Source organism: Somniosus microcephalus, chromosome 5 (genome assembly GCF_052327205.1).
Source record: "Somniosus microcephalus isolate GS21.2 chromosome 5, FLI_Smic_1.0, whole genome shotgun sequence".
Taxonomy (NCBI): Eukaryota; Metazoa; Chordata; class Chondrichthyes; order Squaliformes; family Somniosidae; genus Somniosus; species Somniosus microcephalus.
Genome location: NC_140991.1, coordinates 70,038,363 through 70,064,499, shown reverse-complemented (window position 1 = coordinate 70,064,499; position 26,137 = coordinate 70,038,363). Strand labels below are relative to the sequence as shown.

The 26,137-nt window shown below is 42.0% G+C and overlaps 1 protein-coding gene across 8 annotated transcripts in view; it reads left to right on the top strand.

Annotated features, from left to right (window-relative positions):
* The window catches only part of LOC147117099 (sickle tail protein-like), a 702,547-nt gene that overhangs the window by 473,324 nt on the left and 203,086 nt on the right, over positions 1-26,137 (top strand). For 5 of the 8 annotated variants that reach the window (XM_085987756.1, XM_085987755.1, XM_085987753.1 and 2 more), the window contains exons 3-4: positions 15,081-15,161; positions 18,065-18,260. In XM_085987756.1, the coding sequence (XP_085843882.1) occupies positions 15,081-15,161; positions 18,065-18,260 (277 nt within the window). The remainder of the gene's footprint in view (positions 1-15,080; positions 15,162-18,064; positions 18,261-26,137) is intronic. The other 3 variants (XM_085987757.1, XM_085987760.1, XM_085987759.1) reach the window with 1 other exon arrangement.

Sequence of the window (26,137 nt, the reverse complement as noted above, 5' to 3'; positions counted from 1 at the left end):
TGTGTCATTGGCAAACTTGGATATATGGTTCTCTATTGTGTTATCTAAATAAATGTAGTGAATAGTTCAGGCCCCAGCACAGATCCTTGTGGGACACCACTAGTTACTTCCTTCCAATTCGAGTACATATCCATTATCCCTATTCTGTCTTCTACCGTCTAACCAATCTCTTAACCAGGTGAATAATTTTCCTTCAATTCCAGGAGCTTTAATTTTAGCTAACAGTCTCTTATGTGGAACCTTATCCAATGCCTTCTGGTAATCCAAATAAACTACATCCACAGACATTCCCCTGTCTACTGCTTTAGTTACTTCCTCAACAGATTCAGTTAGGTTTGTTGGACATGATCTACCCTTTCCAAATCCATGTTGGCTTTGTCTAATCAGCTCAAATTTCTCCTTAATAACTTCCCCACAGCAGATGTTAGACTAACCGGTCTATAATTTCCTGGTTTCTCTCTCACCTTTCTTAAATAACAGTTACATCATCAATTTTCCAATCTAAAGGGACATCACAGTTAAGCCCAGTTCTATAATTACCTGATGTCCACTCAGTGCACTTTCCAGCAAGAGTGTCTGGATTGCAATTGGGAAGGGAAAGCCTTGATCATTTTCTTATCTTGCCCTCCCTAGTTGAGGGGCACCAATTCCAATTCTACCACCTATACCACCATCTCCGCTAATTTGGCGCAGTCTAGGGATGGAACCTAGCTCCTTTGTAGTCTGTGTGACCTACCATCCTGGGTGGTACATTCACCCATTTAAGTCATCAGGAAGCCATTTAATTTTTTTTCTTTTTATTTGTGCAGGCATGTGCTTCTCATTTAAAGCTGTGACTGAATAATCACAAGGCATGGTTTAAAAAAAATAAACATAACCCAATAGTGTAGAGTATGATTATACTTTAATTTCCATCACTAATTCTTCAGTTAAAGCTGTGAGTCTTATGTGGCAATATAATTACATATAATAGCATATGTAAGTCTGAGGTAAAATGATTACCGGTGTCCAAACTAAAAGGTTGATTGCCCTGCAACCACTTGATTTCTTGGATACAGTTATAAAAATTGTCCCTTGACATTTCTCAGTTTTTTTAATGTCAACTATAATAGTCTTGATGACAGCATTTGAAGGAAATTACAAACACCATGGCTTCAATGTAAATTAATCCCCTGAGAATTTTCTTAATTTAATAGGTTTTATTGTGAGGAAGGTGGAGATTAATTCTTAGTGATTGAAACAAGATGGTGGCTGAACCAGTTACTGCATGTTCCATAACAGGAATTGGGAAGCCTAAAAAATCTCAAATTTTAATGCAAGTCAACACTGTACTTAAGTTATGGTGTTCAGTACTGAATATTTTGATGTGACATTTCTGCTGGAATGCCATTAATGAACTAAAATTACATTTCTCTTGGCAACGAGCTAGCCATTGATCTAATCTGTATTACTTTGGATTTGTTGGTTCAACCCTTTTGCTTGTGTGTACTTTAATGAAAATTGGCTAACAGGATTCATACTAAATTCAATCATATCACATTGTTGTTTGTGGGAGTTTGCTGTGTGCAAATTGGCTGTTGCATTTCCCACATTACAACAGTGACTCTACTTCAAAAGTACTTCATTGGCTGTAAAGCGCTTTGAGACGTCTGGTGGTCGTGAAAGGCGCTATATAAATGCAAGTCTTTTTAAAAAAAAAAAAAAAAAATTGAACAGAAGTATTTTCTTCCTGTATTCTCCTCTCTTTTCATCTCTCCTGAAGGCACTGATGTTGGCATCTAGTTCCATGGCTGCCAACCGTCCTCTAGCATCTTATCCCATGGGTTTTTATGTCCATGTCTAGACAGTGAATGACCTCTCCCACAATAGCAAAAGATGCTATCACAACCAAAATTGATTCTGTCCTGTTCAACAAAAAAAAAGTGTTCCTTGTATCATGGGGAACATTCTTCTCTCAGACAATTGCACCAAAAACAGATTAACTTGTTATTCATCTCATTTGTTGTTTGTGTAAAATTGGCTGCCACATTTTCATACATAACTTTTGACTACACTTCATATATAATTAATTTGATCTGAAACACTTTGGAATATCCTGACGCTGTGACACGTCAATATACAAATGCATATACTCCTTCATTCCTTCCTTCCTTCCTCTCAAGGTGCTTAAGCCAATTGTAGCATCTCTGCTACTTTGTGACCTATGAGCTTACTGGTTTGTATGGTGTAATACACCTGGGTGGTACATTTTCTACTAAATCATTGGAGTTGGGGGCCAAATCTTCATTGTACACGTCAATCAATGTATTATGTTTTGCAGGGGTTACAATTCACAAATAGTCCCTTTGCAAAGCCCACCATAGTAACTATTGAGTGTATGAGGTGATACCTAGAACTATGCATGTCTGCTTTCAAAACTTCCAATACTGGTTTCATATGTTTTTAATAAATCGAGCTACCCTTGTATAACAGTAATGAAAGCAATCTGTCCAATTTTCTGCCAGTGAAAATTACAGTCAAGTGGTAAATGACCTTGATTTATGTGTTTAAACCCTCTTTGAAGATGGGCACATACAAAATGAAGGGAGTGCCTATCCTGTATTTTATTGAAATGCACTCTGGTTGAAGAATGCATCTTTATTACCCAGTTTTGTTCCTATTACTAGAGCATGATTTAATAATTTTGATTTTATGTGCAAGTGTATTGCCTTGAAATTATCTGTCCTCCTTACTATGAAATCGAGGGGGATGATTTTAAATTTGATGCATCGGTGGGGAGACTGGCAGCCAATGCAAGTCAGCAACCATAGGGTTGTGCAGGCTTTACTGCTAGTTAGGATATGAGCAGCAGAATTTTGGATGAGCTCAATTTTATGGAGAATAACAGACTGGCCAGGTGAGCATTGGAATAATCAGGTTGGGAGGTGCTAAAGGCCTGGATCAGGGTTTTGACAGCAGAAGGACTGAGGCATGGGCAGAGATGGATGATGCTGCAGAGATGCAAGTAGGTGTTCTTTGTGATGGAAAGGATATGAGGTTGGAAGCATGGATCAGGGTCAATTAGGATGTCGAAGTTGCACACAGTTTGGTTCAACCTGTGACAGTGGCCAGGTAGGAGGATGGAATCTGTTGCTGAGGGTGCGGAGTTTGTGGCAGGCTGAGGTGATGGCTTTCATCTTCCACTATTTAACTGGAGGATATTGCGGCTCATCCAGGGCTGTATTTTGGGCAAGCAGGCTGACGACACCGATGCAGTGGTGGAACTGAGGTTGTGCAAAGGTAGAGCTGAGTGGTGTTATCATACGTGCCTCAGCCCCCCCCCCCCCCCCCCATATCTTTGGATGATGTTGGGAAGGGGCATTATGTAGATGAGGAAGCAGAGGGGCACAAGTATAAATCCTTCGGGGACTCCAGAGGTACCTGCGTGGGTGAGAAAAGAAGCCATTGGTAGAGATGCTCTGGCTATGATTGAATAAGTAAAAGTGGAACCAAGCAAGGGCTGTCCCACTGAGCTGGAGATGGAGGAGAGGTGTTGGTGGAGGGTTTTCAACTGTATCAAAGGCTATAGATAGGTTAATATGGACAAGGAGGGATAGTGCACCATGGTCACAGTCACCACTATCATTTGAGACTATGATTAGGGCTGATTCAGTGCTATGGCGGGGGCAGAAACCTGATTGAAGAGATTCAAACATGGAGTTACAGGAAAGATAGGGATATATTTGGAGGATGACAGCACATTCAGGGATTTTGGAGATCGGGCGGTAGTTTGGAGAACAAAGGGTTTTTTGAGGAGGGGATGATGGTTTTGAAAGGGATAGGCCAGTACCTGAGGTGAGGAACCATTTACAATGTCAGATAGCAAGGGGCTAGGAATGGACCTGGGTAAACAGAAGTTTAGTGAGAATGGGGTCGAGAGCAGGAGTGGCTATCATGGACAAGATGAGCTCCAAGAGGGCATGAGGGGAGATAGAAGAGAAGCTTGACTTGGTGAGCAAGCGAGAGCAAAGTGGACAGATGGTCTCGATCTTGGTGGCAAAGAAGCCTTTGAGATCTTTGCACTTTGGAGGTAAGCGTGTCGGTGGCAAGGGATGGATAGTAGTGGAAAAAAGAAGCCATGTAGTTGTCTTAGCTGTCTAGGATGAGCCTAGAGTAATTAATAGTTTTGATAGAGGAGAACAAGGCCTGAAAGTGCTTGATGTGGTCCAACCAAATTGGGCGATAGATGGTTATACCAATTGTATGGCAGGTACGCTCAGGTCTGTGCTTCTTGGATTTGAGGGGTTGAAGATGGGTGGCATATCAAGGAATGACCAGTGTAGAAGAGTAAGGGTTTTACTGGAGGCAAGGGCACCAAAGCTAGAGGTTCGGGAATATTTGACCAGATCAACAGCTGCAGAAGTGTCGTGGCAAATGGAGGGCCAAAGGCTAGACAGCTGGGTGTTTCAAAGTGCAGTTGTAAGTGATTTGGAGTAGAGTTTTTTTCCAGGGGCAAATGCAGAAAGAAGTGTGGGTTGGAAGGAGATGGGTGGATGTGAATAGTAATGGATACAAGGAAGTGGTCGAAGATGACGTTGCCTGTGATCGTGACGATGGGAGTAGGGAGGCGCTACGTGAGATGACAAGGTCGAGGGTATGGCTGTGAATATGCAGAGGAGAGTTTATATGGAGGGAGAATTTATGGGTCAGACAGGAGGGTAGTGAAATCAGAAGAAAGGTTGAAATCACCAAGGATAAGAGGTTGCTCAGTGCAGAGGCTGAGGGAGGAAAAGGAGGGAGGATATCTTGGGGAGAAGCTCACTTTAAGTGATGCCTATGCTGGATCAATATTTGCCCTGAAGAAGAATTTAAGCAATAGAAGGGTGTTTTAGTTCCATGTTTCACTCTAGCTTTGTACTGTTGCTTACAAATACACTCAACAAGCAAGAGAAAATAGAAATTACCTCATAACTTTGTGTGTCTTGCGCACAAGGTGTTTAAACCAATATCTTGCCCAACGGCATTTGGATGTACTGTGATTTCAGAAAATTTTACTCATAAATCTTCCCTGTGGGACACCTAACTACTGGGCCGACTGGGTATCAAGCCATAAAAGGAGATTGTGAATCTTTCTGTGGGCTGGTTGTTCTTTCAAACCTGCATTTCTGCTCAATGCATTTTAACTGAACAATATTTCCTCACCCTGACATTAGACCTACAGTGAGGTTGCAGTTTATCATGGGAGTACTTTTCATGCATTTTTTAGTTTTCTTGCTGCTGTTTTGCAACCATTTTGAGCTAAAAATACTAATTTTGTAGCAGTTATGCTATAGGAAATTTTAGTGTGCAAAAAGCAAAGGACAGTTGTTACTGCAGGAGTTCGTACCCGCAATGGAATTGTCTAGTGTTTACATTGGTGTTGGGTGTTTCTCAAATACTTGCGAATAAAGTAAGGTAGGACAGTGAATATCTGTTAATTTCTTTGTTGTATCTGCAGTGTATTTTGATGGTTTAATTTATAATGAGCTGGAAATTCTATTCTCTTAATTTCTATAGTAAGATGCTTCTTAATGGTGGAATGTTATGCAAACCCTCAAACTTGTTAAAGGCTCTTTTAATGTTTATGTAAAATATGTTTTGCCCGTTGCCCAGCGAATGAGCGCGCCTTCACTGTAATGTCCTCTGTGGACAGTATCCACAGTGAGACAACGGTGCCTAAAGTGCCGCATAACACTTTGCATTTTCTTTTTGCATTGAAACTAAAATGGCCTCTGGGACCAGCGTTTAGTTTTTACTGATTTGGAAAGAGCGGATTGTCCTGTGAGTTCTTCTCACTGGGGCGTCAGAGGCTTGCGAACATGGCTCCCGGCATGCGTTTTGAGTGCACCTGCGTGAAATGTTGCTAGCTCCCACCCCACAGGAGCCAATCTCCGTGTAACTGTAGCTCTCTGCTCGCATCGTCTCAAGTGCTGTTGGAACCGCATCGGTAAATGCAGAATAAAGACAGCATTGGAGAGCTAATTCTGTCGATTTCTTAATGCTGCTTTGGGTAATGATTATTCACTTGGAAAAATTCCAACATTACTCCTGTGATAATGGTCAGAAAAGCTTCTTATGCAAATTATTTATTACATCTCTTTATTTAGCCCGGTATTTTTTTTTCCACCCGTCAAGATATTTAATTGCTTCTGTTTCTTGCTGTATAATTAACCCTGTGATACCAGTCTTTTTTTAAATTCAAAACCATCAGATATAAATACCGTCTTTCAGCTTCACTATTCAGAACTAAAGGAAAATGTGAAGCAGCAGCGTTGGCTTGTGATGTGTTCCAGGATGCAGTTCCTCAAGGTTGTGAATGCAGTGTTTATGGTGTGTCGATTATATCACACTATGCAAATATAATCATTCTTGTCACTACAGCTTTTTAAGGCTTCTTTCAACCTTCAAACAGAAGAAAACACGTGCAGAATGTGGTGCATGCAATACGTTATCCAGAAATCAACGTGGCAGAGTTTGAGTGTATTCCTTAATAGTTCTGCTAAGAAAATTTCTTTGCCTCCCCTCCCCCTTTTAAATATGGCAGTAGGTTTTCCCATCTCCCACCCCAAAAACTCGACCCCGGTCAGCTAAGGTTGCTACTTCAGGTCAGCTGCTTTTTGTGAAATGTAGCATGCTTGGGAGGAACATGTGACCTATAGTTCCTAAAGTTTTCCACCACTGAGAATTTCACAGAATCACAGAAACCCCACAGTGCAGATAGAGGCCATTTCGGCCCATCGAGCCTGCACCAACACATATCCCACCCGATCCCCGTAACCCCTACACCAACACATATCCCACCCTATCCCCGTAACCCCACGTATTTAATCCCCCTAACACTAAGGGTCAATTTATCATAGCCAATCAACCTAACCTGCACATCTTTGGACTGTGGGAGGAAACCGGAGCACCCGGAGGAAACCCACGCAAACACGGGGAGAATGTGCAAACTCCACACACAGTCGCCCGTTGCCTCACCTCATGTGACAATTAGTAACAATTGATAGATATTTATTGTCACAATTTGTCAGCATCTCTGTTATTGTTGCATCATGTGACTACCAGGAAGGTAGAAGGTGAACTAGATGGGCCTTGGTCTTTTTTTTGTCCAGTAAATCCTATGGTCTTCTGTTCTTTATTGTTGCTGCTAGTGCCTCTGACAGCAAGGAAATCCTGGGTGTCATGAGCTGCCATTTTATTTAGGTCCTGAACTCTGGAGTTTTCACATTCTGACATATGTGGACCTTCCTCTAACATTGAGGAAAGTTTGCTGGCAGGAATGTAGTGTCTGTCCAGATGGCTCCGCAGGTGTAGCCAATGAGTAGGCTGAACTATACAGACCAGGAAACTCCCAGACTTGAGCTGTGGTCAGTAAAGAAAATAAGAACGACTTGCATTTATATAGCGCCTTTCACGACCGCAGGTTGTCCCAAACTGCCTTACAGCCAATGGAGGACTTTTGAAGTGTAGTTACTGTTGTAATGTAGGAAACGCAGCAGCCAATTTACATAAAGCAAGGTTCTGCAAACAGCAATGAGATAAATGACCAGATAATCTGTTTTTAGTTGGTTGAGGTATAAATATTGGCCAGGTCTCCCCTGGTCGTTGAATAGTGCCATGGGGATCCTTTACTTCCACCTGAGAGGGCAGACGAGGCCTCGGTTTAACATCTCATCTGAAAGACGCACCTCCGACAGTGCAGCACTCCCTCAGTACTGCACTGGAGGGTCAGCCTAGATTTTTATGCCTAAGTTTCTGGAGTGGGACTTGAATCCACAACTTTCTGACTCTGGCAAGAGCGCTACCACTGAGCCACAGATAACAACGATAGCTTTGTGGATTTTGGAGAAGTGGGAGGGCACTACAATTGGTTTCAACACATCCTGGGGTTAGAGAAGGAAAAACAAACCATTTCCACTCCTGATCACTATCCTGCAGGAACTGCACAAGTAGTCAGCTGGTAAGGATGGGAATTCAGCTCAGCTGTGATGCCCTCAAAGGCCAATCTTTTAACTACAATACCCTACTCTCTGAAATTCTCTCCCAAAACCATTTAGCCTCGTTATCTCCCTCCTTGTCTTCAAAATACAATTACTTCATTGTGCCTTCAATGCTTTCTTTCCAACTCATTCCTCCTTTACCTGCTTGCTATCCATCTTTCTACCTGTCAAGCTCCGAACTGTGAGGCATGCTGTATAAATTCATGTTAATAACCCGCTGAGGCTCACACCTAAATAATGGTCACTTGGGTGAGGTACTGGAAACTGCCATGGAAAGGTGTCAGCAAGGGGTCAATGCCTTCTAATAGGGGGGGGAAATTGGTGGGGGGTGGGCGGGGGAAGTATGAATGAAGCTTAAAACTAACTGCACAGGCCTGAAGCTACACAAGCTCAATTGCTTTAAAGTTGCAATTTGAGACATTTGGAGAAACTGGATATGTGCATTCTTGTGTAGGTTCTTCAGTTCCTGTGCTAATTCTCTGAATTCCACCCTGCAATATCAAATGAGTGAATGGGGTAGAGAAGCAATGGGATCTAGGGGTGCAGATTACTAGAAATAGCAACGCAGCTTAATAAGGCCATAACAAGAAGCAAACAAATCTCGGGGGTTCATTTTCAGAGGGCTAGAATTGGAAAAACAGAGAAGTTATGTTCAACTTGTATCGAACCACACTCTGAGTACTGCGCACGGTTCTGGTCTCCATATTATAAAAGCGCAAAGCGCGCACGTCAACCCAAGCACCCCACCCACCCGCCCTTCAACCACCGTCTGCCCCACCTGTGACAGAGACTGTAGGTCCCGCATTGGACTCACCAGTCACCTGCGAGCTCATTTTTAATGTGGAAGCAAGTCATCCTCGGTTCCGAGGGACTGCCTAAGAAGAAAATAAAAAGGATATAGTGGCACTGGAGAAGGTGCAAAAAAAATTCACAAATGATCATACCAGAACTGAGAGGTTATACCTATCAGGAAAGATTGAACAGGCAGGGGCTCTTTCCTCTTTTGTTTAATAAAAAGAGACGGCTGAGGGGTGACCTGATCGAGGTCTTTAAGATTATGAAAGGGTTTGATATGGTAGACGTAGAGAAAATGTTTCCACTTGTGGGTGAGACCAAAACTAGGGGCCATAAATATAAAATAGTTAGTAATAAAGCCAATAGGGAATTCAGGAGAAACTTTTTATGCAGAGAGTGGTTAGAATGTGGAACTCACTACCACACGGCTAATAACATGGATGCATTTAAGGGGAAGCTAGATAGTACATGAGGGAGAAAGGAATAGAATGATATGCTGATAGGGTGAGAGGAAGAAGGGTGGGAGGAGGCTCGTGTGGAATGGCCGAATGGCCTGTTTCTGTGCTGTACATTCTTATATAATTCAGAGCACCAGCAGACACAACCCAGAGAAAGCAATTCCATAAGACAGGCTGGACTATGTCAATTTGTATTCATGCAAAATACCTGTCGGAGGCAGCAATAAAGAATGCTATTACAGGAATAACCAGTTTGTTTTCAGTGTCAAAGAAACAATGAGGAAGTTTCATCTGAAAAGTCTACTTTCGATGATACTCACCTGAGGAACGGGCGGCCGGCAGTGGAAGCTTGGGGACAAGGGAGCCTTGAATGTCAAAGGTGCATCCGATGCAGTTTTTAGGCAGGCCTTTAAATGAGCGCACAGCATCCCCACCTGAAATGGGCAGAAGACAGCTTACATATTCAAATTGGAATCCTGTGCTGTGTTTAGCACCCTATTTGTATTTTTCAGGTGCAAATGGACAGATTATGTGCTGCGCATAGTCTGCCCATTTGCACCAGGTGGTGAATGGCCTCACCAGCTGTCCTTAAAGGGGCCAGCTTCAGAAAAAGGTCAACTTTTTTTGGGAGGGTGGAATTTTGTGTGGTCAGGAGAGCAGGAATTGGGGTCACCCCCCCCCCCCCCCCCAATCCCCTTTTAATAATCACTTCCAGCTCTGCTCGCCCATGAAGCCCCTGCATTTCCTCCCCCTGTGTGTGACGAGTTGTCTGCAAGCACTCATTGAGCTCTCGGCAGCTCACCTGAATTATGTTGGTGATATCCGAACCCGAAAATGGTTCATGTCTCTCGACGCTGGCTTTGGGCAGGCAGCATGGGCACTCGGCCAACTTCATATCCGTTTTGGGCAGAAGTTGAAAATCCGCCAATCCGCCCCCCCCCCCCCCCCCCCACCCCGGAAAAATGCTGAAACATCAACCCGTCTTTTTGCCTTCCAGACTCCAGTGGACCTACTGTGTATTTCCAATGTGTTCTGTTATTGCTTTTTGCAGTTAATACACTTGTGTTTGTTAACATTACCATTAATTCTGAAGGCTTCTCCGAGTTGGCAGCCTGCCGTTTTGAAATAATAAAGTTGCACTCTTAGTGTGAAGTTGTTTGTTTTGTTAGCCAGTAACAGTTGGAGTTTAATAAATACACATCTGTTACAGTGCAAGCTCAACAGTTTTAGATGTGATTATTTTTCAGATTTTTTTCTAATGAGTATATAATTTAGTCCTTAATGAATTGAAGGAAAGGAATGATGAAAAATATGTTAGATTTCCATTGTATACATGAGTATTTTATTGTCCACAAACATTTTAGTATCGTGTGTATATATACATCAGTTAAATACATTCCTAATAAGTTTTGATCTTTCCAGTTAATCTTGCTTATTTCTCAGTTCAAAAACCAGGCATTTGTCCAGCACAGCAATTTGTTAATACAGTCAGTAGTATTGATTTTTGATTTTGTTGGGCTTTCACTAGTGTTATTTAGCAGTCGGTCTTTCAAGATACAGGCTCTCCGTTACACTTCTTGTACTTCAATTGGTTGTGACCACTTGGTGATATGGCAAAGCACAAGTTAAATGGCCCAATAGCTGCCAATTCTATAGAGCAGTTGCCCCAGCTCATTCATTATCCAATCTGTCCACATCTTCCCTAGATTTTTTTGTAATGGAGGTGTAAGCATTGCTGTGCATTTACGTCCTTTACTCCTTATACTGACTGTCCCAGGCTGAACATTTTTCCTTGTACGTCAAATGCGGGACAGACTTTATTGAGCTTTTATGGGGGATGTGAGGTAAAACTTTTTTACGCAGCTAGTGGTGAAGACCTGGACGTCACTGCCGATGGAAGTGGAGACATTCAATGTTTTCAAGGGGAGACTGGATAGTGCACTTGAGGGAAATAAACTTGCAGGGCTATGGGGATAGAGCGGGGGAATAGGACTGACTGGATTTGAGCCGTTATGGGGGGAAAAATTGAGTCGCGCCCCCTTTGGGGCGCTAACTTCGCCAGGGCGCTACTTTTAGCGCCCCGAAAAAATGAGTGCCCCCGCAGCCGAAATTCACCAGTAGCGCCCCAAGAGGGAAGCGGGGTGCTACTGGAAGCGCCCCGCCTCCCTCTTGGGCGCTGCGAGTGAGTATCGCGGCGCTACGTGCTGCAGTACTGCAGGCCTTCCTCCCCTTCTTAAAGGGGAGGGGCCTAGTGCAGCATGACTTGGGGCCCAGCTGGGCCACCGGGGATCGGAGTGCTGGCAAAAGAGCCCAGCACTTGAGAAGAGCCGGGCTCACGGAGAGCAGCCGGCACTCCGTGGGGGGCTGCAGAGGGGGCAGGTGCTAACGGGAGGCGCAAATCAACTGAATTTTTAGGCCTATGGCTCTATTTAAAGTGTCGCATTCTTCGAAAGGACAGACCCAAGTCTATGAAGTTGGTAAGTGGATTTGGCGACTGTTCTGTTATCACAGCCAAATTTTGCATGGTGTCACCAAGGGCTAACTGTGCTCTACTACTTGCTTGTCACCAAGGCAACTTATCCATACTCATCACACTGCAACCTAATTAATCTCTCTTTCTCTTTACCTCCCCTCCACGTTCTGCATTATCTTTCATTTTCCCAGAGTACTGTAATGTCCTATGCAAAGTGTCAACTACTATACAGCAGCAACATAACCCCCAGCCATTCATTTTTATCTTGGGTCACATCTTTTCCTGCTAAGAAGGTTGCTGGTTGACTTGTTTCCAGGACCCTGCGAATGGTGCCCTTCAGCCAGTTCCTAAGAGATGCACAACAGAAACCCAGTGTTGGCTTTTTAAAAAATATTTTCCTTCCTCCCACCCTCCCTCTGTTGGTGCCACCTTACAGCGGAACAGCTGAGACCAGGAACTCTGCAGAACGAAGATGATCAAATTTGTGTCCTCTTAGCTCATGACATCATGTGCTGATGTTGCAATGTACTACTCTGCTTTTTGTAACACCAACTGTAATTTCTGTTGATTTAAAATGACTTTCATGTGCATTTGTTACCTGATGTAAAATCCAGCAAGTAGACATGAGAGTGAATCTGTGCATTGTGAAGTTTGGGTTGTGTTAGATCGTGCAATCCATGCAATTTCTGACACACGTACTTTTCCATCTATGGTAAGGCTGCAGTCTTAAGACACGAGCATACTACTTTTTATTTATCAAATATTTCCCATGGCGAGTAGCTGTGACCAACGTTCCCTTTAAGCTGTGGGGCCGTGCGGCTGTCTGCCAGTCCTGCGCAGCCCGGGCCTGGCTTTTACAGTGTGTGCGTGAAACTTGGAATGGGCTGCGCAGCTCGTTAAAGGGACCGCGCACCCACATTTAAAATTAGGGGGCACGCTGGTTGTGTACCTGTGTTGCTAAACCGAATAAAACAGCAGTTAATTTGCTGACAATATCCCTGTATTGCACACACGTCCTGCAAGAAAATGAATTTTGGCTTTGGGGTTTTCTCTGATTTTTGCCTCTCCCAGGCTGCTGGGCGTGGTGGTAGTGTCTAATCATGATGCTCCAGCCATGTATGTGGGGCAGACTTGATGGACCAACTGGTCTTTTCCTGCCTGTCATTTTGGTACGTTAGTAAATGGCTGGATTATTACACTAAATCTGTGCCTTTTAAAAAGAATTTTAAATATATCTATTCCCAAATAAATTTATCTTGGGATTAATTTGGTTTGTATTTTACATGTGTTTAGGGCAGGTGTTTGGAAGAACCTGAAATAATCTTCTGCAATAAAATGGGCCCAGTTACCAAGTGGTCTGAAATGTGTATTGAAATTTTAAAGACTGGAGATCCATAGATTTTTGTTGGGTATCAGGGGAAATGGGTCAATAGCGAGTAAATAGAGTTGAGGTACAGATCAACCACAATTTTAGTGATTAACACAACAGGCTCGAGGGACTGAATTGCCTACTCTTGTTCCTATATATGCCATGTGTTACATAAATAATGGGTAGGATTGAGTTAAGTCAGAACTTCATCTTGGACTTCAGATGATGATGACATAAGAAGTATGGTAGAGTAGTGGTTGTTACTGGACCAGTAATCCAGAGGCGTGGGCTAATAAAACATAGAAGAGAGTTCAAATTGCACCATGGCAGTTTGAGAATTTGAATTCTGTTTATAAAAAAAAAATATATATATTTTAAATGCTGATGTAAAATGACCATGAAGTGCCATAAAAAGCTAACTGGGTACTAACGTCCTGCCTTACATGGTCTGGCCTATGACTCCAGTCCACACCAACATGGTTGACTCGTGGCCTAGCAAGCCACTCAGTTGTACCAAACTTTAAGGCAACGGCCCACCACCACCTTCTCAAGGCAGCTGGGATGAGCAATAAACGGCCAACTGAATGAATGAATGAATTTTAAACTATTGTCAATATCACCATCAGCTCAAGCTTTCCTCTTGCAATTTGTTGTCCTAGAATCATAGAAATTTACGGCACAGAAGGAGGCCATTCGGCCCATCGTGTCTGTGCCGGCTGAGAAAGAGCTATCCAGCCTAATCCCACTTTCCAGCTCTAGGTCCATAGCCCTGTAAGTTATGGCACTTTAAGTGCATATCCATGCACTTAAATGCGATGAGGGTTTCTGCCTCTACCACCCTTTCCAGACCCCCACCACCCTCTGGGTGAAAATATTTCTACTCCACTCCCCTCTAATCCATCTACCAATTTCTTGAAATCTATGCCCTTGGTTATTGACCTCTCTGCTAAGGGAAATAGGTCCTTCCTATCCACTCTATCTAAGCCCCTCTCAATTTTATACACCTCAATCAAGTCTCCCTGCAGCCTCCTCTGTCATCTGCAACCCTCAATGAAATTATTTGTTGTAACTTTTACCCACTCAATGTTACCTATACATTGTTCAGAACTGGACACCATTCATATTGGGGCAAAAGTTGAAGTTGCTGTGTGAAAGACTAGGCTTACATAGAATTCAATGCAAACATCATTCAAAAGTTTGTAGACAATATATTTAAATATATAAAAATACATTTCCCCCTAATAAATTTTAATTATCCCAGGGTGAAATATACAAGTCCAGTTTGTTTTCTGTGAAAGCGATCGCTGTATTATTTTGATGGGAGCACATTATTAATGCAGTGAGGCACAGCATTAACTGATTTAGCCAACACAACCATCCTGGTGGCAGAGGCACATCTGTCTAAAATTTGTTGCTTTATTAAATTTTTCTTAATCTTCCTGTTCACAAGTCTGTGTATCTTTTATTTAAGTGCCCTTTCTGCCTGCTGACTTCATCTCTTTTTGTAAAATGAAGCATCTGGATTTTCTTTTGTTCCCATCTGTCTTGAAATGTAGTTTGTTTAAAAGTGTGTCTGGTTAAGTTTTGGAGAAAAGAACCTGCCTCCTGCTTGTGGCAGGGTTTCTTGACTCCATTTTTAAGAGAGCCATTTGTACAATTGCATTATTTCATTCCATTTTATGCTTTTGTTCAGTATTGTGCTTTTATTGACTATCCTGCTGAATTCATAAGAAAAGTGCCATGAAATAACACAGAATTTAGTATTTTGAATGGTTAAGCATATCTAAATTTTAGAAGAATCTAGATTGTAGATAAGTGACGTATAGAGAGCTGGTGTGAAGCAGTGGTGTACATTAATAATTTTATATTTGTTTTTATCGCTATTACAGAATTCATTTTTCAGATGGTGTTTTAGAAGTGTTTTTCCTTTGTAATCCTCACTTTTTCTTTCTTTCTGTCGATTGCAGACTTTGCAATGCATGTTGGCCTCCCTTCAGTCAGAGCTTGACATGCAAAGGTTCTTGATGAAAATTGAGTCATCCCAGAGAGTTAGTACCTTACTTCGCTCCTTGTCCTTTTCTTTCACAGTGAATTGCACTCGATTGACGGGCAACAGCTGTGTGCTGGCAACTCAACTAACACAAGTTTAAAGATGACAAACACTGATGCATTTTGGGCTGGGGCTGGGACTGTCTGCCTGTCTGAATGGGGCCTGTTGCCTAATGACTGTAGATTAATGTAAGCACCACAGGCCTACATAAATGTCTGACCATTCGGTTACAGGCTCCAATGTTAGATTTAAAAAAATAAAATAAATTGGAACACTTCAGTTTTAAAACTGGACTTAAAAAGAGAGAATGGCACAGCCTGTTGGCGCTCTAACCTGCAAGGGGTTGAAGGTTTTGGGTTTGTACCTGTGATTTCTCAATCTCCAGCTGTGCTGCCAGGGTGACATTCCAAGTGGGGACCAGGCACTTCCGAAAGTGGTTGGGAAATTCCTTCCAATCTTTCTACCTATCATTCTTGTGCATTTCCTGATGACTGCTGGTTAGAATGCCAGAGGTCTGGGGGAGGTTCGCCACCTACATATTTTGACACTTGGGCAATGGTGTAACCTAAATAGGGGAAAGAAATAAAACCAAAATTATTTTTCAAAACAAAACTGGGCAGGTTGTCTCTCTTGCTGACGCACCTCTATCTATTCTATCTATTTAATTTTACAGTTCCAATTTATAATTCAAATCTAAGAATATTCTGTTTTCTTTTAGTCCTAACTAGTTTAGCATACTAACCTGGATGATACGACTCACTGGCATGTGTGACCTGATTACTTGCAAATGTCTTCTTCTGTAACAACTTTTCATAAACTGTTGAGATGCATGTGAGAGTTTTAGAATGTTTGTTTCTCTGAAGATAATTGCCTGGGCAGCAGTTGGTTTCTGAGTGATTTTTAAATGTTTTAAGATTGTTCAGTGCTATTTGCCGCCCATATTTACATTTCAATAGCAATTGTTTATTGGCAGTATACTGTAGGCAGATCAGTTGAACCATCATCCTGCCACCTTCAATACCTCACTACAGGTGAAGCTTAGATTAGAATCTGCAATTAGAATCTGCAGTTACAGTTTGTGCCATCACGATCTTGTTTCGTAGTCAGTTACATCCTGGGCTCAAGCGGTAGTGCAAGATTCTTCATTGCTGCTAATACTGACGGGGTGATTGAGTAACATCTTGTCAAATGTTAGAGAAGGCATTTTTAATTGGTTTTCCAATTCCCAGTTGTGTTTGGTGCAATGGTGTGTATCCAACGAGAACACTCCACTTTGAAACACTGCATTGATTTTTAGTTTAAACTAGAAATAATAAACAGACCTACTTTCTGACATGATTGTGGTGAATTGAAGGGCTTTAATGTTCAACTCCGAATCATATGCATACTCTGAGCTAAATAAACACTATCGCCTGGAATTTCCATGGGGGTTCCCACACTCTCCCACCAGAACTCTGGCACAAACCGTGGAGAAATTACGTTAATGGTTGTTTATGCTATTTCTGCAAGGTTTGCACCAAAGGTATGGCAAGAGATAGAGAGAACCCCCGCAGAAATTCTATTCCTATCTTCTTCTTCTTAGGCAGTCCCTCGGAACCGAGGATAGAGAGGTTCCCTCGGAACCAAGCAAGAGATAGAGAGAACCCCGCAGAAATTCTATTCCTATATGATTAAACTGTAAAGTTCTATTTAGGGACCAAAATACTTGTGTAAATTTATCCATGCCCATGCAGCAATACAGAAAAAAAGTGATGATAAATATAATTGAGCTGATTATTAAAAATGCCATTACCCAATTAAAGATGAGGATAATGAGAAATAGGCTGGGTGTCTATCTAGTTACTGAATAGACATTGGTTTCCAAAATTGCCAGTTCACACATGGTTACGTTTATTTATTATATAATGGAGAATTCAAAATGTGAAACATATTATGCAGTCCTTTGATGTAGTTCCTTGGTATATTCATATTCTTCACACAGAAGCACATAGAAATTACAACATAGAAACAGGCCATTTGACTCAACCAGTCCTTGTGTTTACCCTATACAAAAGCAAATAGCCCTAATTACATTTACCCACCCTGTTCCCATATCCCTTCATCCATAGTTGGATATGATTCCTGTTGTAATCTTTTTGATTTTAACCAAGACATCTGAGGCAGTAGAGAATTTGCTTCTGTACTGGAAATGAAGAAAAAAAAGTAATAGCAATGGTCAATTGCACTACTCGCACACCATCTGTTAACCTGCTTTAAAGTGGTATTAGGAGGTGCTCAAATGTAGTTCACCTCTCCATTCTCTTGAGTGGAAGAATGGTCCAGATTCTTTTGGGGAAAGAGGAGCAAGGGAAGGGTGATTTGTGACCCTAGAAATATGTCTTGTACTTCATTTAGCCTTAATCACAGTTTGCCTGGATTTGGGATTCTTTATGGCTCATGCAGTTAGTCCAAAATGATGAGGGATCCAGCATCAGTCCATACTTGGCAGTATGACCAATGTCTGAACATATTCCCAAATATGTACCATAGTTAATTTTCCACTCTTGAGACCAATTCATCCAGTAAAGTGTTCATCACTGTAAAGGGGGAGGCAGTATTTTTAAGTTATGGTACTTCTGGGATTTACTATAAAGGTTTTACTTTATGGGCTGAATTCTGCTACAACTCCTGCCAAAGTTAATGGCTAACTGTTGTGGAAATATATTCATTGAAAGGATAAGAATTAAATTCTATCTGAATAAAGAGTATGGTAGATTAATGCAAGATGCTGTACCTTCTAACAGCATGGTGTTCAGAGGTTGTGCTTGACTGGTTTCCAGGTTTGTAAGTATGGGTGCACAAAGATCTTTAGTAGTCTGACTTGTATAGTAATTAAAAACAATCTTGTTTTCCTTCTTGCAGAGCAGAAGCCCAAAGCATTTAAGAAGTTCCCAGTCTGGTCTCGGGGACCAGGCTGAACATCTCTCCGTTGCATCAGCGGATTCCTTCGAAGCAATGGCAGAACCGGAGGTGCCACATCTCTTTAATCGAGGAACCCGTTTGCGGGCAAGCCTCCCTGTTGTTCGATCAACCAACCAGACAAAGGACAGATCATTGGGTAAGGTGGTGTACTTGGCACTTTAAGTATATTGCACACTCAGTGCAATACACAGAGTGCAAATACACTTTCATTTACCATTCCACCTGAGGTGAATTATGCACTACTGGAAAGGCATCCAAAACCCTGTGTTGGTTTTGGCAGCTGAGAATCTTGCTTTGCACATTTCAATGTTTCTTTGTTACATACAACCAGGTTTAAACCAACAAAGTGCTGCATTACTGATCCTAAACAAGTTCGGGAAGATGTTATTCTAATGTTCTCTTGTGTAATTTGGATTCTGAACCCTGCGTGGACTGAATGCGTTTGTGCCAGAACTACATAGTTTTCTTCACTACAAATTGAGAAGTTCTGTAATGTCTCCAATTCTGTTTTATAATAGTTTGTAAATAGAAATGCCAAGGACATTTTTATTGTGCACTATGAAAGTTAATGAGGTCTTTCAAAGTGAATGTTACTGGTAATTGTGTTTCCGAAAGCTGTGATTGTAGCAGTTAGTAAAACTTTCTTTGTTTTTACGTGAATCGGGAACAATTGTGCTAGATTTTTTTTGCCCAGATTTAAAATGGGAATGTCCTTTGCTGTGAAATATGCAAGTAATTAATAGCCATATCCTTGAGGTTCATTTAAGGAAAATCTTGTCTTATACAGGATAATCCCCCTGACTTGTAAAATTATTTAAAAATCATCTCCTGGTTCGAGCAGCCGTTTCCCTGCACAGAGCCTGCCCCACCCCTCCCAAACCTGATGTGACTAATGCTAGATCCTCAGCTATTACTCACTGTTCTCCATGGAACAGCTACTGAAAGTGATCGAGCCAGCAAAACTTCTAAAACCGTTTTACAGTGTAATAATAACATTTTGCTAATTTTGAAGAAATTGCTTATTCTATGGGCACTAAAAATTAATTCTCCGTAGCAGTATGTAGTTATCCCAAATATATTACACCAGAACATCGGAACAAGACTATTAAATTCAAATGGGAAAAATGGATAATGATGAGTTGAAACATTTTTTATAGTTTAATATTAAGAGTTTGCTTTTTCAAGACTTCATTTTGCACTCTACCTTTAAGCATGGTTGCTATATTTAATTGACTATTTTTGCCACAGTAAATCTACCTGCCTTTTGAAACATCTAGTGTGGTGCTTTATAGGCTGCTTAGCGGGGGGAAAAAGGATACTTGCATAACACTGCGATACGCAGAGTATAGCTTTCTTGATTGATGTTGTCAGATGTCGTTGGAGAGTTGCGTACACTGAGGCTCGGTTACTGGTAAATAGCTGACACCTGAGTCATGTCACTGACCTTCAGTCCTTACTTTTGTTGTTGCAGTAAATCTGTTTCATTGTGTGTGATGCCAAAGCATGACAGGAAGACTACTGATGTGATGTGCCTCCAGTTCTCTGTTACAAGAATCCTCTCATAGAAAAGTGTTGGTCCAGAACTTTCCAAACTCTATGTGGCAACTATTCTCTCGCTAAGATCTTAATACTTAAATTGTGCCTGTTAGAAACATGCTAGAGACTGGCCAAGCTCATTTCACTTGAGATCCTTCTAGCTAATGGAGGGAAATCGGAATTTAATCCCATTAATCCAAGATGGATCTGAACCTAGGATCCAGAGGTAAAAAGTGTGTTTAACACATTGTGTAATCCACTCTCCTAGGGGGCCTTTTCTTTAAGGTATTTCCTTTATCGTTGGGTGATTGGCTTCATAGTTCTGACTAGAGATGTGAAAAGAAAGGCAATCAATACTGGAAGTGAACAGGAGAAAAGATACGTTAACATTTCAGATTGGACCATTCAACTAAACTGCTTTGAATCCATTTACTGCAAAGTGTCACATTTCAGGATGTTTGACTATTTTTCCACATGAGCTGGGTGTGATTTATATTAAAATAAAATGTTATTTTTAAGTTAACTTGAGCTCTCATGGGTTTAGAAATCCGCTCTGTAGCTTTAGATTGGGGAGGGGGGAGAATGGAAGAATATTTAAAGTCTGTGGATTGTTGCCTGTCGTTAGATTGGACCATTGCATCAACATAACTCTATTCTTTGTTGAAAGCGGCAGGGGTAAGCTGTTGCAGCCTCCACCCAGTGGGTGGTGCCTGGTATAATTTGCAGATCCATTGGCCAGGGAAGGGATTCAGAGGTCAAACCCTCAACTTCCCTGCCCAGAGGGAGAACAGGGGAACACATGTTCTGGACCAGTTAGTAAGTTCTGCAGAGAAAGGCAGGTAAGCGCCTAGGCCAGTAACGGGGCTGACCAAAAGAAAATGTTATTTAGCCCACAAACAATATCACACGGTTTATTATTGTCTTTCTTTTGCGCAGGAACTGAAATTAAGATAGTGAGTTTGCTATTGCTATTACTCTATACTCTACATTCAACTATTCACTGTAATTGAAGCAGCTTAATGATTTGTGCCTGGCTTCATCTCATTAAAAGTGTTAATTAGTCCATCTCTCTGACGATGCGAGGGCATGTGCGAGTTTACAGTAACCAGTTCATATAGCAAGGGGGCTCCATTGTTATGCTCCAGGATCACATAAGAACATAAGACGTAGGAGCAGGAGGAGGTCATGGCTGATCCGATCTTGGCCTCAACACCACTTCCCTGCCCACTCCCCATAACCCTTCACTCCCTTACCATTCAAAAATCTGTCTATCTGCACCTTAAATATATTCAATGACTCAGCCTCCACAGCTCTCTGGGGAAGAGAATTCCAAAGATTCACGACCCTCTGAGAGAAGAAATTCCTCCTCATTTCCATTTTAAATGGGTGCCCCCTTATTCTGAAATAATTCAATTCAATTCAATTTTATTTGTCATATATGCAGCAAACGTGTGTACTGCACAATGAAATGTTGATTTTTACGAGTCCTCCCAACATTGGAATAAATATGGCATAGCAATGATAAAAATACTAATAGAAATACAGTAATAATAAATAAAACAACAAATAATGCTCCCTAGTTCTAGATTCCCCCACAAGGGGAAACATCCTCTCTGCATCTACAGGAAACTTTCTGGTATCTGGCACTGACGGGACCGAGCTGGTGCCGTACCATCAAAACTGCCGTAGAAACCAGCGCTAATGTTAAAACATACGGAGCTTTTGAGCTCCGTGTGAATCAACAAACCCTGTTGCTTAGCAACAGCTTCAAAACAGTCGGCCGCAGCTTAAAAGCGCCTCTGTAGCTAAGCAACAGCTTCAGCTAGACCTTGCAGAGCCTGACTGGGGGGGGGAAAAAAGCAACGAGAAGTAAAAAAACTTATAGGAAACGGCTCCTGAATTTTGCCGGTAGATAGAACTTTCCGGACATTTAACCTCCGGTTAAACGAAAGTTTCCTGTACCCTGTCAAGCCCCTTCAGAATTTTATATGTTTCAGTAAGATCCCCTCTCATTCTTCTAAACTCCAATGAGTATAGGCTCAACCTTTCGTCATACGTCACCCCTTCATCTCTGGAATCAACCTTGTGAACCTTCTCTGAACTGCCTCCAATGCAAGTATATCCTTCCTTAAATAAGGAGGCCAAAACTGTACGCAGTCATACAACTAGATATTGGGCCGTATTGGCAAATTCCTGATTGTAAGAAATATGAGGTCCATGAGAGAAGCCAGTGATGCTGAAAATTTCTAACAATAAGTGTGGGGCATTGATCCCTCTGATTCTTGTCACCTTCCCTATCGGGAAGTGTGGAGCAACTGCCCTCTACTTGGTGCCTCTCCATTGCCAGGATCGCAGGATCTGTGTTGGGTGGATTGTGATTATGAACCTGTATCCCCCTACTTGTGGCATAGTGGTTAGCACTGTTGCCTCACAGCGCCAGGGACCCGGGTTCGAATCCGGCCTCGGGTGACTGTCTGTGTGGAGTTTGCACATTCTCCCCGTGTTTGCGTGGGTTTCCTCCGGGTGCTCCGGTTTCCTCCCACAGTCCAAAGATGTGCGGGTTAGGTTGATTGGCTATGGTAAATTGACCCTTCGTGTTAGGGGGATTAAATACGTGGGGTTACGGGGATAGGGTGGGATATGTGTTGGCGTAGGGGTTACAGGGATCGGGTGGGATATGTGTCGGTGCAGGCTCGATGGGCCGAAATGGCCTCTATCTGCACTGTGGGGTTTCTGTGATTCTAGCACAGAACACTGTATTCTGTGCGCTACACCACATAGCAATATGTTGGCTGCTTGGAAATGCATACGTGAATCACTGGGTGAGAATCTTCTCGCAAGTTCCATACCTCGTGCAGGAACACCTAGGGCCTGATTTTCTTCTGTTTTTCTCATTTTAGTGAAGATAAAATGGGTACCACTACTTAAAACTATCCACAAAAAGGAGAAAATTATACCCTCTCATCTCATCTCTGTGCAATCACCAGCCTCCACCATATGGAGAACTAGATGTACAAACCAGTCTTCAAGCATGCCTCAACACTGAGTGCAACCAGTATAGCTAGTTACTAAAAAAGGATTTAATATGTATGGTTGATTTAAAATTGCTGTGTAAGTTCTCCCTTCTTGGGCACTGGTTATTTCAGTGCGCTACAACAGTGTATCTTCATTTTTGGGACCTGCATTTAAATGTATTATGAGACGATATTTTGTCTGTAAGGATCCTTGATGAAATGTGTTCAGTCTTGGTCTGGTTCCTAGTGCATGTGATCTAATACTAATTTGACACTAATTCAATATTAATGAATTATTGGCTTTCTCATTCAGAGATGAACTCCCAAACTCATCCTTTTTCTAAAACGATAGGTGTGAAGTGATATCTTTGTCCAGTCATTTAAAAGTGGATTTTATGTACAATTTTTGATTTTTTTTATTTCAGTCCTTTTAAAAGAGAAGTCACCACTAGCTGGCAGAAAATTAACTTTGAAACTTGTGGGTTGTAGGATTGATGGAATATTTACAACACTGATTCATTGTTGGTGGAGATTTTCTCCAACTGAAGTTGCATTTTCGTTAAAATCTTAAAATTGATTAAAATTCCGTACATTTACAGTTGGATATGAGCCAACAAAATGCAAATACGGACTCTTAGTAAAGTAAAATTCAGAAATCCATCAATTAAACTGTGAAGTGTCTTGAGACTGGCAAAATGAGGACTTAGATATTTCTTTGTGTGGAAGCTTGAATAAACCTGAAATACCTAAGCAACACCAGAACAAATGACAATGGCATTGATTTCCTGTCTTTATTCATTGAACAACTTCAAAGGGTCAGTAGAAGTGTAGGTTAAATAAACAAAAAAGCAATAGATGCTGGTCTTTGGTGAAGGAAGACTTGTTGTATGGTTGTTAAAATGAGCCCGATCTAGTGACCTGTTGAGTTTAGTAGTTCCCAACGTGTCTATTATTTGTCTTTTATAATTTCAGTTGCTTCTATTTACTATTGTTGAAACTTTTAGAATTTATAAACAATTTGTATCAGACAGGAAACCACATTGTGCATATTTTATTTTCTGTTCTGTATACCATGATCGCAATCAATGTACATCAATAAGGAAAATGAGAAACGATTCTGGACCTTTTAACCTTTCAGCCTGAATCACGCAATCTTCCTTTTTTGGGCCTTATTTATGTGTGTAATCATACTTGATCATCTATTTCACCCCCCCCCCCCCCCCCCCCCCTCAAACTTGAATTATTTTTGGCCAATCTACATGGTAATTGAAGTTAATTATATTTAACGTGATAATGTTTAGTCTGTTTCATTGCCCAGTTTACCTACATAAGTCAGTACAACAATTCATTATGTGAACTGTTATGTGGTAAGGCACTGTGTAAATGCATTTTGTTTTAGTTTGAACTAAGCTATATATAAACTCAAAGATCACATGATTGATTCCTGATCCATGCTGAGTCAGCTGATCTCCACTTGGGATGAGAGACGGGCCATACAATTGGCCTTAGTGCCTTGGACGATGGAGGAGAAAACCCTTTTGGTGTTCAGGTCAATATTATCTGTTGTGTCCGTGTGTTAATAGAGACACTGAAGACAGGAGTTGGTTTCACAGGTGTTTACTGAACAATGGCTGGAGGGGAACTAACTGATACAACACAATATACAGGCTTATATAGCCCGAGTGACCATTACCGGCATTACAGTACACATGGGGCTCTTAAAGGCACATACACTACAATTCCTCCCCTTTTAGCCAACCAGTACATAATATTTCAAGTAATCATTAATTACATGTTACAAGAAAAATAATCTACACATTGCTGCAGTTAATTAATTATAAGTCAGTCTCTCTGGAGGCTTCCTGACTCGGTCTGGATAACGCCTCGGTGGTGTAGTGGTTTCTGGTGGTGCAGTAGGTTCTTTTGGCAAGGCTGATTCGGCTTGAATGCCAGTGTCGGGTTAATCAGGTTCCAGTATCACCGGATCGGAGGTAGATATGGGTATCTCTACTTCATCATTAGGCGTATAGAGTTGTGGTGTAGGTTGTCCCTTTTCGGATGACTCTATGATTTGGTCAGCATGGCGCCTTATTATGCTTTCTCCAATGTCCACGGTATACATCAGCGGTCCTAGTCGTGTGCAGATAGTTCCAGGCTGCCATTTCTCGGTACGGTAGTCCCGGGCCAAAACTTGACCTATCTGGAAGGTTCTAGTTGGCCTTTCATTCATGCCTTGAAATTGCCGGTTCTCCACGTCCCTTCTGATGTTTGGCTTGATCAAATCCAGCCGGCATCTTAGGCTTCTATTGAAGAACATCATGGCGGGAGTTTGGTTTGTAACCATATGTGTTGCATTCCTGCATGCAAACAAGAAGTTATCCACCTTGTGCTGAAGTTTTATGTCTTCATTACCCATGGCCTTTATGGCCTTCTTGAAGGTCTGGACAAACCTTTCAGCCAATCCATTGGTGGCGGGATGGTATGGGGCGGACGTGTAGTGCTTAACCCCATTTTTTTTTTTAAGAACTTCCTGAATTCTTCGGACACAAATTGCGGTCCATTATCAGAACAGATCTGTATCTGTTCAGGCAGCCCATTCCTGGCAAATATGGTCCTTAATACTGTGATGGTTTTTTCCGTGATGGTGGAGGACATCTTTATTACCTCCGGCCACTTGGAGTGTGCATCCACCGCAATTAAGAACATTGAGTCCATAAATGGACCAGCAAAGTCGATATGTACCCTTTGCCATGGAGATGAGGGCCACTCCCATGGATGCAGAGGGGCTTGTGGTGGGGCGTTTTGGACCTTCTGGCATCCTGGGCAGCTCTTGGTCATTTCTTCGATGTCTCCATCGATACCTGGCCACCATACAAACGCCCTGGCTAGGTTCTTCATTTTCACTCCACCCAGATGCCCCTCGTGAAGCTCCTTTAGCACTTTATCCTGGAGTTTGGGTGGAATCACCACTCTGGATCCACACATCAAGGTTCCTCGGCACACTGACAGCTGTTCTCTTCTTTGCGAGAGTGCTGGCAACAGTGGTTCGCCATGTGCTGGCCATCCCTTAACTTAAATCGTAGACTCGTGAGAGAGTTGGGTCATTTCTAGTTTCCCTTTCAATGGTAGAATTTGTTACTGGTAGACATTCGACTATGGTATAGTGGAACATCTCCACTGGGTCTACTGTAGGTGCTTCTTCTACCGTTGGTAACGGTAGGCGCGATAAACCGTCAGCATTCCCATGCTGTTTTGATCCTTTGTATTCTATGTTATATTGGTGTGCCCCTAGAAAAAGGGACCACCTCTGTAGCCTTTGCGCTGTCATAATGGAACACCCTTTTTAGGGTTGAATATGGAGATGAGGGGTTGATGGTCAGTCAACAAGGTAAATTTTTGTCCGTGTAGGTAATGGTTGAATTTCTTCACTCCCCATACCAGGCTGAGTGCTTCCCTGTCGATT